The 13,132-nt window shown below is 36.2% G+C and overlaps 1 protein-coding gene across 1 annotated transcript; it reads right to left on the bottom strand.

Moving 5' to 3' along the window:
- Window positions 1-3,636: 3,636 nt before the first annotated feature.
- Window positions 3,637-12,484, bottom strand: LOC114163879 (TRAF-like family protein). The gene is made up of 10 exons (XM_028048254.2): window positions 10,985-12,484; window positions 10,106-10,576; window positions 9,690-9,991; window positions 8,308-9,030; window positions 7,946-8,224; window positions 7,610-7,771; window positions 6,403-7,341; window positions 6,095-6,310; window positions 4,449-4,709; window positions 3,637-4,320 (listed from the first exon to the last, which is right to left on the bottom strand). Exons 1-10 carry the CDS (start codon window positions 12,312-12,314, stop codon window positions 3,976-3,978), a joined length of 5,028 nt encoding a protein of 1,675 aa, XP_027904055.1. The 5' UTR covers window positions 12,315-12,484; the 3' UTR covers window positions 3,637-3,975.
- Between the last annotated feature and the right edge of the window lie 648 nt (window positions 12,485-13,132).

The raw sequence follows: 13,132 nt of genomic DNA, 5'->3' as shown, positions 1-13,132 counted from the left end.
TCAAGCCACCCACCTTGTGGAAATAATAAGAGTAGATCTTTATAACCTATAATCAAATTTTAGGTACATAACATGTTTAACCCATACGATGATAAAAATAAAATTAAATAGTACATTTTAAAAATTTGTACGAAAAATAATACGAAAAAATAATACGGAGTTCTCCATGATTTTTATGATTTGTGAGCAAATTCGTGTACATACGAGATATATGTCATTGGAAAACAAACAAATGATTAATTAGTATATTTTAAAAAAAAAAAGGTACAAAAAGTAATATGTAGTTCCCCACTTCTTTGTTCATTATACCCCACAAAGCTTAAGATTTGATTTGGCCTGTTCTTTTCTTCTAGCCAGCCACAATGTGAAAATAATAAAGGTAGATTTTTATAACCTATCATGAAATTTCTGGTCCATAACATGTTTATCTCATAGGATGATAAAAATAAGATTACATAATACATTTTAAGAATTTGTACGAAAATATAATACGGAGCTCCCCATGATTTTTATGACTGGTAAGCAAATTCGTGTACATAAGAGATATATGTCATTGGATAACAAACAAAAGATTGATTAGTATATTTAAAAAAATGCACAAAAAGTAATATGCAGTTTCCAATCATTTGTTCATTGTTTCCCACTTAGAGTAAGATATGATTTTACCTGTTTTTTCTTCAAGTCAGCTACCTTGTGAAAATAATATGAGTAGATTTTTATAACCTATAATCAAATTTGTTATACATAACATGTTTATCCAATAGGATGATAAAAAAAGATTAAATAGTACATTTTAAAAATTTGTACGAAAAGTAATACGAAGCTCCCCATGGTTTTTACGACTTGTAAGGAAATTCGTGTACATAAGATATATATGTCATTGGATAACTAACAAAATATTGATTAGTATATTTTAAAAAAATGTACAAAAAAGTAATATGCAGTTCCCCAATAATTTGTTCATTGTTTCCCACTTAGAGTAAGATATGACTTGGCCTGTTTTTTTCTTCAAGTCAGCCACCTTGTGGAAACAATAAGGGTAGATTTTTATAACCTATAATCAAATTTGTGGTACATAACATGTTTATCCCATATGATGATAAAAATAAGATTACATAGTACATTTTAAAATTTGTACGAAAAAATAATACGGTGATCCCCATGGTTTTTACGACTTGTAAGCAAATTCATATACATAAGAGATATATGTCATTGGATAACAAATAAAAGATTGATTAGTATATTTATAAAAAATGTACAAAAAGTAATATGCAGTTCCCTAATCATTTGTTGATTGTTTTCCACTTTTAGAGTAAGATATGATTTGACCTGTTTTTTTCTTCAAGCCAGCCACCTAGGGGAAACAATAAGGGTAAATTTTTATAACCTATAATCAAATTCGTGGTACATGACATGTTTATCTCATAGGATGATAACGAAAAGATTAAATAGTAAATTTTAAAAATTTGTACGAAAAATAATACGACCTCATAATTTTTGTGACTTGTAAACAAATTTGTGGTACATAAGAAATATATTTCATTGGATAACAAACAAAAAATTGATTGATATATTTAAATAGATTGTAAAAAGATTAAAATGCAATTCTCCACTCATTTGTTCATTGTTCCCCACTTAGATTGAGATCTGATTTGATTTGTTTTTTTCTTCAAGCCAGCTAGCTACCTAGTGCAAACAACAAGGGTAGACTTTGATAACTTATAATCAAATTCGTGGTACATCTAAAAAAAGATTAAATAATAAATTTTAAAAATTTGTACGAAAAATAATAAGCAGCTCCCCATTCTTTTGTGACTTGTAAATAAATTCGTGGTACATAAAATATAATATATATATATATATATATATATATATATATATATATATATATATATATATCATTGGATAACAATTGATTAGTGTATTTAAAAAAAATGTACAAAAACTAATATACAGTTTTCCACTCATTTGTTCATTGTTCTCCACTTAGATTAAGATCTTATTTGACCTATTTCTTTTTCAATTTTTTTAATCCATATAATGTAAACAATAAAAATAAATTTTTGTAACTTATAATCAAATTCGTTAACTTTATTCACATGTACTCAGGTCCAAAGACTCACTAATGTCCAAAACTGTTAAACAATTTTTCTTCTGACACAGCAAAGTCATGAGGTGCTGCTCGTTACCATCATTGTCGTCAGATTTGTGTTTATCCAATTAGGTGGCATTTTAAATATGTTATACTTCTTGTTCCGATGTTATATCAAACTAACGGGTCAAAATATTATATGAAATTAATGTTAGTTTTAAATATAAAAATGTATAAATTATAATGTAAGTATTTGTTTTAATAAAATATTTTTAATGTTTTTAAAATATTGTTATTATTTAATTAATAAGGCGTTGACTTAAATTTATTTAAATAGTGAATTAAATAGATAGGATAAAATTAACCTAGTTTAATTTAGGTCATAATATTTTTAATTTAATCGGTCAGAAAGCTAAAGAAAACTAACACAAGTTTTGACGACTCACCAACAACAACAAAACGAATAGTAGCAACAACAACCATTAGTAGAGACCATATTTCTTTCTCCACTCTTCTGACTTCTTTATGCAATTGCATCGACATTTGAAATTTCAAAATATTCATACATTATATATTTTTTAATTGTAGAGTTTGGAAAAGTATACAAATTGAAAATAGATTTTCAAATAAAAATTATATTTTTTAAATTGTATAATTCAGATTTATTTTTCAAATTAAATATAATATATATTTTAATATTTGAAAATTTATTTTGAATTTCTATATTTCAAAATATATTTTGTATTTCTTAATTATTCAATCCAAATGTATTTCCGGAAATGTAGTCTAACAATTCAAAAAATTTCTGAATTTTGTAATATAAAAATACATTTTAGATCTATTTCATCCAAAATACAGGTTCACACTGTGCAATTCTAAATATATATTTTATTGCCCATAAACAAATTGGATCTTTTTCACACCTATGAAGGTGCAGAAAAGTATGGAGTGATAAAAGAAACTGACAGGGAAAATTGGGTGTATTTATCATTTCAGGTTTTCTTTGAGGGGAGTGTAGGAGTAGCAATAACCCCCAGTAACCAACTTCATATGCCCTCTGTTTCTTCTAAGCCCAATATTAGTTGCTAAAAATGAACAACATTCTGTTTCAAGTAATTGCTAAAAATTTAAGATACTTTGTTTTGACCATAAAGGTGTACTTAACTAAATTATTCTTTCTTAAAATACTATCACTCCATTAACAAAATATATAGAGAGTTAGAGAACATCCAGTTTTAAGGTCTGTTTCAAAGAATCACCTGACCCATAAAGAAAAACAGATGCTGATAGGTGTTTACCAATTTTATGGAATATGCAGCCCTTTCTACAGTGTGCATATAGAGATTGTCTACTATACTTGTATAACTCATGTATAAACATTTATATAAAGAAAAAGGTTGAGGAAAATCATACAAGAATTGGAAACAAAACATACCAGGAATGAGAAAAAAAAATTCCCATTTCACAATATAATGGAATGAATTTAAGTATACCTTGTAACTACAAAACTGGTGAAAAGAAAAATTAAATATACCTAAATCGCATAACCAGAGGAAAAAGGATTTTCTTTGTTGATTACGTATTAAAAAGTGAGTTAAGACTTCTTACAGCGCTTAAACTGTGGCCCGGGATAAAAATAGAATCAACCATACGGCCAAACTATGTAATAAGAGTAAGCTATAACTATGGAAAGATGAAAAAGCCTGTAAGTAATAATTTCCCCCTCAAAAAGACGTAGGCGCAAATGAGTACGGCATTTGCAACTGATAGTTCCACTGGATTAACATTTGTTGTTGTAAGGCAGCTCCAACAGTTCTATCGGCCAAAATACCAAACAAATAACTCGAAAAGAATAACATTGTATTACCCGAGCGAGAGAGAATTCAAGAGTGGTTAAACCAGGGTCCAACTGCACCATTGACATGGCCGTTGCTGTGGATCCCCACACCATTTGGGATGATTGAGGGAGGCAGTCCCACAGCCATAGGGAGGGAGGCAGTTGGATACAATCCATGGGTGTGAGGGAGAGCATGGGGACTCACAAGAGGGCTCCCACCAGGACTCCCTTTACGCTGTTGAATGGCATGGATCTGCCTAAGCCCATCTTCATGAATACGTGATAGTGTTTCCAACTCTTTCAATGACAAAGCCTCCAGACCAGCGCCGTATAGAGGTGCATGTCTTGACATTTCCTCCTGGAGTGAGGCCTCAAGTGTGTGAATATATTGCTGCACAACCAACACAAACACATTATTAACTCTATCATATAAGTTCAACATGAAAACATATAAGGCAATAAACAATTATCAAAAGATAAAAACAGTAAGAAAAGTACAAATTCTATGTCAATACAGACCTGGCAAGCTTGCAACTTTGATTCCATGCCATCAATATATGCTTCACACCTAGCAACCTGCTCTTCCTTCTCACGCTTTTCCCCTTCAGTTTGCCCAACCGTTTGAGTCAATCTACGGACTTCGTCTTCAAGGGATTGCCGAATTTCCTCCCGAGTCACATTCTCTGTCGCAAATCTTTTCAGTTCTTCATCAAATCTCTTGCGTGCAGCTTCAGCATTCTTCAATCTCTCAGCAAGGGCATTTTTCTCCTTGACTACTTTCTGTATGTAATAAAATTCGCATTAATTTTCAATTTGAGCCCATCATACACAATGAAAAATTAAGGGTCATCTAATTTGAAAAATAAAACTTCTTGTTTTCATTTCCTGTTTTAACATTAGATACAATTTACAAAAAGCCACGCTGTTTTCACTTTCTTCTTGTTTTCCAAAGTTTATACAGTAGACATTGAAAAAAGAAAATAGAAAACCATGAAAAGTTGTTTTCACTAAATGAAAACAATTGATTTTCAACAGAAATGAAAATAGAAAACAAATCATTTCACTGGCACCAAAATGAAAACAAATGTAACGTTTTGTAATTAAAAGTAAAGTAAAATCTTATAAACCAAACAACCACACTAATCAACTCAGAACCAAAATGAAGCTCCTTTCACTGGCCCACCATTTCTAAGAGTGCCACAGAAAAAAAATGTGGATATCATCACCATAGGATTATTTCAAACACATGTTGATGCATAAATATCACCAATGAGATTATTGATGATAATCGACAACCAAGTAAAAGAGAATATAAAATAGTTAATCATGATATTTTCTATAAAGTAATTTGATAAATGAAATAAAGTATGACTAAAGAGAACTTTATAGCTCATGATTCAAGTCAAGGACCAACTCTTTTGAAAAACTCATGTGGTTAATTGGCAAGTTGGATCCCCTCTGTAGCAAGCAAAAAATAGAGAGAGAGAGAGAGAGAGAGAGAGAGAGAGGGAGAGAGAGGAGAGAATGCGTAAGTGTGAGGTTAAAGAGATGAAGAAGGAGACAGATAAAGAGGATGGAGCAAGCTGGAGGGATATGGTGCTAGAGTAGATCCAGCCCCATTAATGGAAGCCTAGGAATGACTTATACCAGTAATACGCCCTTACACACAAAAACAACTTTGGCCTTGAAGGTTGGACAGTATGAGAGCAGACTGTGTACTGAAACTAATATTTAATTAGACGTATGGCACCAGGTAGGATCAAACTCCTTCCTAACACAGGAGCAACCTGTCAGCTGAAAAACTAAGTAGAATAATAGCTTAAAACCATCTTTCGTGAATTGGCAATAACAAAGCATGGATAACATCCGCCCATACCAGAGTTTATAGGAAGGACTGAAAGAGGGGGAAACATAGCAAGAATCACAGGTGAGGTAGAGTCAGATAAAGCAAAAAAAGTAGACAATTTCATACTGAAGAGTGCAAATGCATATGCACCAACTATGAGTAAAATTTAAATGGTATCTCCTTCAAGATGCACTCAAAAAAATGTAAGAATAATCATCATAAGCATAAAAGTTATTGTGCAGTGCACAGCTTTTAAAATTAGCATAGTTGCACAATCTTTTTTTTTTCAATGTAGAAAATCAAACTTTTTGAACAATACCTTTAATTCATCACGTTTCCGAGACTTCAACTGAGAAAGTTGCGTCTCTGCATCATGTAAACGGTCATGAAGAGCTTTTTTCTCCGCAGAGAGCTTTGCAATTTCATCATCTCGTTCTGAGCGGAGCCATTCAAGCTGACTCTCAACTTCTTGAGCTTGTTCAGCTAGTTCCTTCTTTTCCCGAGAAAATCGATCCATCTCAGCCCTCATTTCAGACTGTTGAATCATGAAGTGCGTTAGACCTAAATTCTCCATTAGCAATTAACATGAGGTAACCACAGTATGTTATCAACTAAGACATGAAATACCTTCAATCGATTGTTTGTCACTTCAGATTCACTTAGCTTTTGTGATATAACAGATTTTTCCTTAGCCATATTAGAAATCTCAGTTTTGCTTTCTTCACGAACGCGAATAATTTCATCCTCGCTAGCGCACAACTGGTGCCATAGTGCAGCCCTATCAACATTTGCAAGTTCAGCAACTTCACGCATCATACTCAAAACAGGCCTGATAAACTCCTGCTCCTCACAGACCAAAGTAACCAATATATCCAAATCAAAATCTACTTCACGACCACTGTCAGTATTGCTAGTGGCACGGTCAACAAGCCTCTTCAGCATCCTCCCCCTATAAGATTCATTGGCAAACCATCTAAACATTATCATGTAGAGCAGTTTAACAAATTCTTTCACGCATGGATCTCTAGAGAGGGCCAAATTTTCAGCAAGGCCAAGAACAGAAGTGTAATCATCCCTCTGAGCTCCCAATTGCTCACAGGCATCTCCTTCTGTAGCACCATCTGTATGTTGGAAATTTTCAGAAACATATCTTCCATTATTGTTCAATCTTTGGGAAAGACGGCTTTGCAATACCAGGGCTACAGACTGAGCACTTATTGCACCTCGAGCTACAGCTCTCTCAAATGTTTGGGAAGCTTCAGCAACAAGGCAAGGAATAGATAACATCTCAAACAGTATATAAATATCAGAAAAATGACGACTAGCTTGATAAGCCTGCTCATCAATCACATGCAGCCCACTGGGAGAAGTGCCATGTTCTCCGAATAAGAAAATCCCACATGGAAGAGCTGAGCAATTGTCACCATAGTCATCGTCGCAATCAATGTCCCTAAGTATGGTTTCAGCAACATCCCCCCAACTATTTATAGTCTTACTCAAAAAATCAAGGACGCAAGGTGACACCTCAAGACCTAGATTTTTCAGCCTGACACGAACAGACCTAACCTGCATAAGGGGAAATCATGTTACAAATGCTTGAAACATTTGATGACTTGTCTGCTTACAACTTTTGCACACTAAACATCCATTTTTAAGTTGGCACCCTGTTTAATGATTTTGACAATACTAACAATTTCACAAGATGTAAAGCTCATTAAATGATGCAGCAAAGCATTATTGAATGATAGTAAAGAACAATTTTGCATAGACAGTGCATCAAAATCTAAACAGTGTAACATAGTGCAATTCCCAACTATTTATCTTCAAAGCTTACTGCTTCAGGGAGGTGTTGACATTGAGATGCCGCTTTGAATATAAAATCTATCGTTGTAGCAAGGGGTTCATCATTTGAGTCAGTCAAAAGCTCAAATGACTGAAAAAGAATGCGTTCCCAAACTTCACTACCACACTCCAATTGACTAAGAGCCCCAAAAACCTGAAAAATAGAACAGCATCAATAGGAGAAAACCAATGCAACCATATTCAGCGTTGACAGAGGTGGAAATGCAGCACAAGTGTAACTAAATTAGGATTGCTCCCTGAATTAATTAATGCATGTGATTAAACAATTCAAGTAAGGTATTTTGGAAAAAAAATATTAGTTTCTCACTGGTATTCGTAAAGCAGGTTCTGCATCTGTCTTTTGAAGACGCTCAAGAAGTGCATAGGCAGCAAGTGGGTGTTCTGACTGCTCAACCAATTTAGGTACCAAAGCAACCAGGTCAGCTTGCAAATGCTTAGGAGCTTTGTCCAATACAAGAGTAATTTTTTGTGCAGATTGAGGCCGACGTCTTGGTTCTGGACAGCCTTGAGGAACAGCCCCATCCAAAGCTCTTAATGAGTTTACAATCAAACCTAAAAGCTCCTCAGACTGTTCTGGCCACTTGGTCTGAAGTTTCAAATTCACAAAAATCAAAACCAAAGATATGTGTAACAGAATACACCTCTAACGGACATTAAAAAAAGTTGTACCTTTGAGCGAAATGATGCATTTTCTGATGCGGTCGCAGATGTCTCTGGTGGACAAATGGGATGTCCAGGAACAGCTTTTTCCTGAATACCATTCCCTTTTAAATCAGAGCTCTGCACAGCAGATGTATTACTGCTTTCTACAACAACTGAATCCAATCTCTCATTACCAGGAACTCGTGCAGACTCCATTGCCCCACTTTCTCTTTCACACTCAAGAGGACTAGCAGCTCCACTTCCATCCGGAGAAGGTTTAGAACATGCATCAACAGAATCAGCAACAGGGCCTACTTCAGAAGGTTGACAGCACTCAACCATTATATCTAATAGTAAATCTATGATAGCTTGCTGCAAAACTTTAACTCCCATCAGCAAATTCATCAAACTTGGGGAAGATTCATCAGCTTTGGTGGCCTTCTTCCCATCACAACTACCAGACAGCTTGGTAGGTAGAAGCAGGCGCTTCACTTTTGCAGGATCGTCAAGATAGACTCGGAGACCAGTAAGAAACCCTGCAATTGCACCAGCATCCATTAGAAGTTTCTCCCTTAAAGTAACTTGTGGCTGAGAAGGATTATCTCCGTATGTTAAATGGAATCCAGCTCTGGAAAGAAGATTTCTGAAAATATCTTCCTCATCTCCACTTATCCCTTCACTGTCTTCAGAGTCAATGAGCTCATCAGGGTCAGTTGTCAATGCATCTTGATCATCCTCTGATGCTAAAACCTGAATATTGAAGAAAAAAACAGATGATATGTCTGCAACCGTATGATAAGAGCAACCAAAATTTAATATAACCAGTAGGTATTATAAAATCCATAACAAAATCCCGATTTTACAACATGTGAGAAGCTAAAATGTAATACATATAACCATTTTTTATCTTTCACACAAGACATAATCATAATATATCATATGGCTCAGGTATGGGATAGAAATCTGCTTACAATTTTTTATTGTACAATAAGAAGTTCAAGGGATGCAAAATTATGAACTGAAGCATTAATCAACTTCTGTAACTCGTGACTTATCAGCTTGTTCCATGCATCTTATCAGGCTAATCACAAGCAAAAGTTCCAAGGAAGAGGCCATATTTCCTAATTGGCTTGTTCCGATCTTACATTAAAAATGAGTCATAAAAAAAGATATTATATGTTAAATTAGTGACATGTCAGAGGCAGAAGAGCCAGTTCAAATCAATAACTATGAATACAGGATAACATGTAGTCTCTTATCTAAAGTCAAGAATAGGTCATCCTATAGATGGTAGGAGGAAAGTCTTAAAACATGGGGCAAGAATATCTGGCCTCTATTAAATGATATTTGTATGTACAATATTTGTAAGTACAATGTAACACGAAGACAAGCAATCCATAAGGACTTACCTCTAAATCGGAAAACTCAAACCATGGACAGCAATCCAATATTTCACATACGAAAACAACAGTGTCACGAACAAGAAATCCTGCATCCACTTCTAACATATCAGACACCTTCATGAATTGCAAAACAGAATTATTCCACGTCTTTGTGCAGATAGAAGATTCTTTCCAAACTGTCTTGGTTGGGTTCTTTTGATTAACAACAGCCATCCTGTATCTCACCCAGAAATTTTTATCTGGATCACTACCAACAGCCTGGTCACTCTCTAAATAAATACATATCGTGTCAAACGACTCGTATACACCTGGGTCATGGAAAAGTAAGCTTAATCAACGAATAAAAACATAAAAGTTTACTACTGCTACTACTACCAGTGAATAAAATGCAGGAAATAATATATGTTTGCAAGAACACCTACCAATTCGAAGTTCACATCCACCAGCTTGAAAGAATTTACTGAAGATTTTTCGTGTCTCCATTATTTCCTTGAAAGACAGGAAATTCTCAACTTTCCATGTAAATGAACTTCTTTTGCCAGCATCCAGAGGAGAGCCACTGCTGCTCAACTCAGAATCATGCTCAGTAAAATCCTGCATTATTGATGTCTCCTTCAATATAAGAACTTCCGCAGAGAATATGACAGTGTCCTGGACAAGAAACCCTGAATCTTGATCAAAGAGACTGGTGAGAGTCACGAATTCACGCCAACCCCAATCCTTTGCAGCTTTTGAGTAGCGGTTCTGAGATTCCTTGGTGACAGATTTATCCTCCATCTTCTGGTTCACAACTGATAAACGATGACTAACAAAACAACTCCAATCACTGGAAGTATTTCTTGAATCTGTAACTTCAAGAAACACTGAAAGGTGACATGGTGGCTGAGACTGCCCTGATAGCATCAAAATCACATAAAAATTCATCAGACTCCATTTTTCAAAAAAAAACTAAAAGTATTCTCTGTTTTTAAATATACTGAGTAACTATTATATTCACACATCAAAACCCAATATCTGGATTATCAATTAAGCTAATGGTGGTATCAGTAGATATGCAACTACAAGCATGAAATATCAAATTCAATGAAAATTTCAAAGATAGAAAGGCTGATAAAATTGCAGCAAGAATGCCCTTTCAATTCTACCAATATAGACAATAATTGCACTAAAATGCGTACAAGATCACATCTAATGGAGTTTTGACTCACAAACACCGCAAATATTTAATAGCTAACTAATAAGCCTAAGAAAGTAGTTCACAGAAAATGAAAATAGATTTGCAGAGCGAAAATATTGCACACCTCGAGGGTAAACAATAAGTCGACAATCCCTATTACCAATCTGAAACCTCCGGCTCTTGATGCACAGCCCCGTGATTTTCCTCTTCTTTAGCAAATCCTTCAACCTAGTAAAATTCTCAATTCTCCAAGTGAACTTTCCAATATGCCCATCAGACTTCCTAGCACCACTCCCACTTCTCCCGGCAATCACAGAACCATTCTTGGAGAAGCTGCTAAACTCCTTGATCACATGAAATGAGGTGCTAAAAACTGCGGTGTCATCCACCAAAAACCCCGAATCCACACCTATAAAATCTGACATTTTCATGTAATCATTCCATCCCAAGCTGGTATTGTCACCGCTCTTATTATCAGCCGCAAACCGGCCATAAGAATCCCTATGCATGTGATTGGAACCAGGCCTCTGGTTCAACACAGACATCCTAAACAAACACCAACAACTCCTATCAGATAACACCACAGTCTTATCCGTGTCCTTGCTCTCCAAACACATAGACAAATACTCGACCCCATTCACAGAGCTTTGGTACACACTTATTCTCAAATTACACTCCCCCGCAGGGAACACCGGGCTCATTATCTTCTGTGTTTTGATCATCTCCTTAAACAGACTGAAATTATGCACTTTCCAAGTGAACTTACCACTCAACACATCAGACACAGGACCCGCAACAACGGAGGAACTTGTCGAGGACGAGGATGAAGAGGAGGACTGCAACTCATTGTTGTCCCGGGTGAAATTAACGGACTCATTGAGAATGAGAATATCCGCAGTGATCAAAACGGAATCCGTATTGAACAGGTATCCCAATTTGGGGTCGAAAACAGTGGAAGAGGGTGTGAAATCACACCACCCGTGCGATTTCTTCTTACTGGAGAATCGGTGCCAGGAATCGCGGTGAATGGTTTTGGAATCGTCGGCGACGTTCACGATTGCCAACCTATAACTCGCGAAACAGTCCCATTTGGAAGAGGAGGTACCGCGAGGGTCCATGATTTGGAGGTAGATGGAGATGTACCCTGGAAGCGCCTGTGAGTCACCCTTGGGATATATTAGCAACCGACAATCGTAACCGCCTACCTCGAAGTATTTGCTCCACAGTGCCCTAGCCTTTATTCTCGGGAAATTGTGCACCGTCCATCGACACACAGCGGAGTACTCGCCTCGCCGATCCACCGCCACCGTCTCCTGAGCGCCGCCGCCACCGTCCCGTGACCCTACCGCCAGGTCCTCCGCCGCAGCAGCGGATGATGACGACGATGTCGTCGCCTCCGTGAACGATGGCGTGGAAGATAGCGAAGGAACTGCCTCGGCCGAAGCTTGCTTCATTGTTTCGTTTTCCTTCTGTTCGTTCCTGTTCTTCTTGTTCGTGTTAGTAGTTTTCTCACGAGTATTGAAATCTTGGACGCAGAGAGAGGAGGCAGAGAGATGTGGTGCAAGCGAGAGAATGAAAGCACACACAAACAGGTTTGGACAACGTGGGCGCAAGATAGCACAGTGCGCCTCTTTCTTTTATCGCCTCATCCCTCCTGGCGTATGATAATAATCTTGCGCCTTTGTTTCTTCATTCTGTTTTCATAGGGTAGGTTACAGTGCAAGCAAAACTAGGTTTCTTTCTTCATGCTAACCCTTTTTATCCGTCGGATTAGTACAATTGATGTAATCAGTGGCTCTCGGCTTGGGCCATTATGAGTGCACGTAGTTTTTTCTTCTTTCTGTTTTCATAGGATAGGTTGCAATGCAAGCAAAATTAGGTTTTTTTCTTCATGCTGACTCTCTTTAGCCGTTGGATTACTATATGAATGTGATCAGTGGCTCTCCGCTTTGGCTCATTGTGCGTGCACGTGGTTCTGGGAGGATCTGGATCTTCTGTTCCACAACAACCACGTCATGCGGCAAGTTCGGGTTCGAAGTTGTATACGAATAGGGTGGATCGCATCGCATTGATTCCCACGATATTTCCTAGTCTGGGATACGCATTTTCCACCGTTTGATTTTCCACCGTTTGATTTTCCTTAAACCATCATGGTTGAAATTAGGTTTGACTTTTTTGCTTCCTCTTCTTTTGTTGGGTGCTGGTATATGTGATGTCATGTGAATCATACCATTATGCAAATTGTTTTTTTGGGTAAAATTAAACTTTATCA

Source organism: Vigna unguiculata, chromosome 9, assembly GCF_037176805.1.
Source record: "Vigna unguiculata cultivar grain cowpea cultivar isolate G323 ecotype 2 chromosome 9, ASM3717680v1, whole genome shotgun sequence".
NCBI lineage: Eukaryota > Viridiplantae > Streptophyta > Magnoliopsida > Fabales > Fabaceae > Vigna > Vigna unguiculata.
This window is presented reverse-complemented; position numbering and strand designations above follow the sequence as displayed.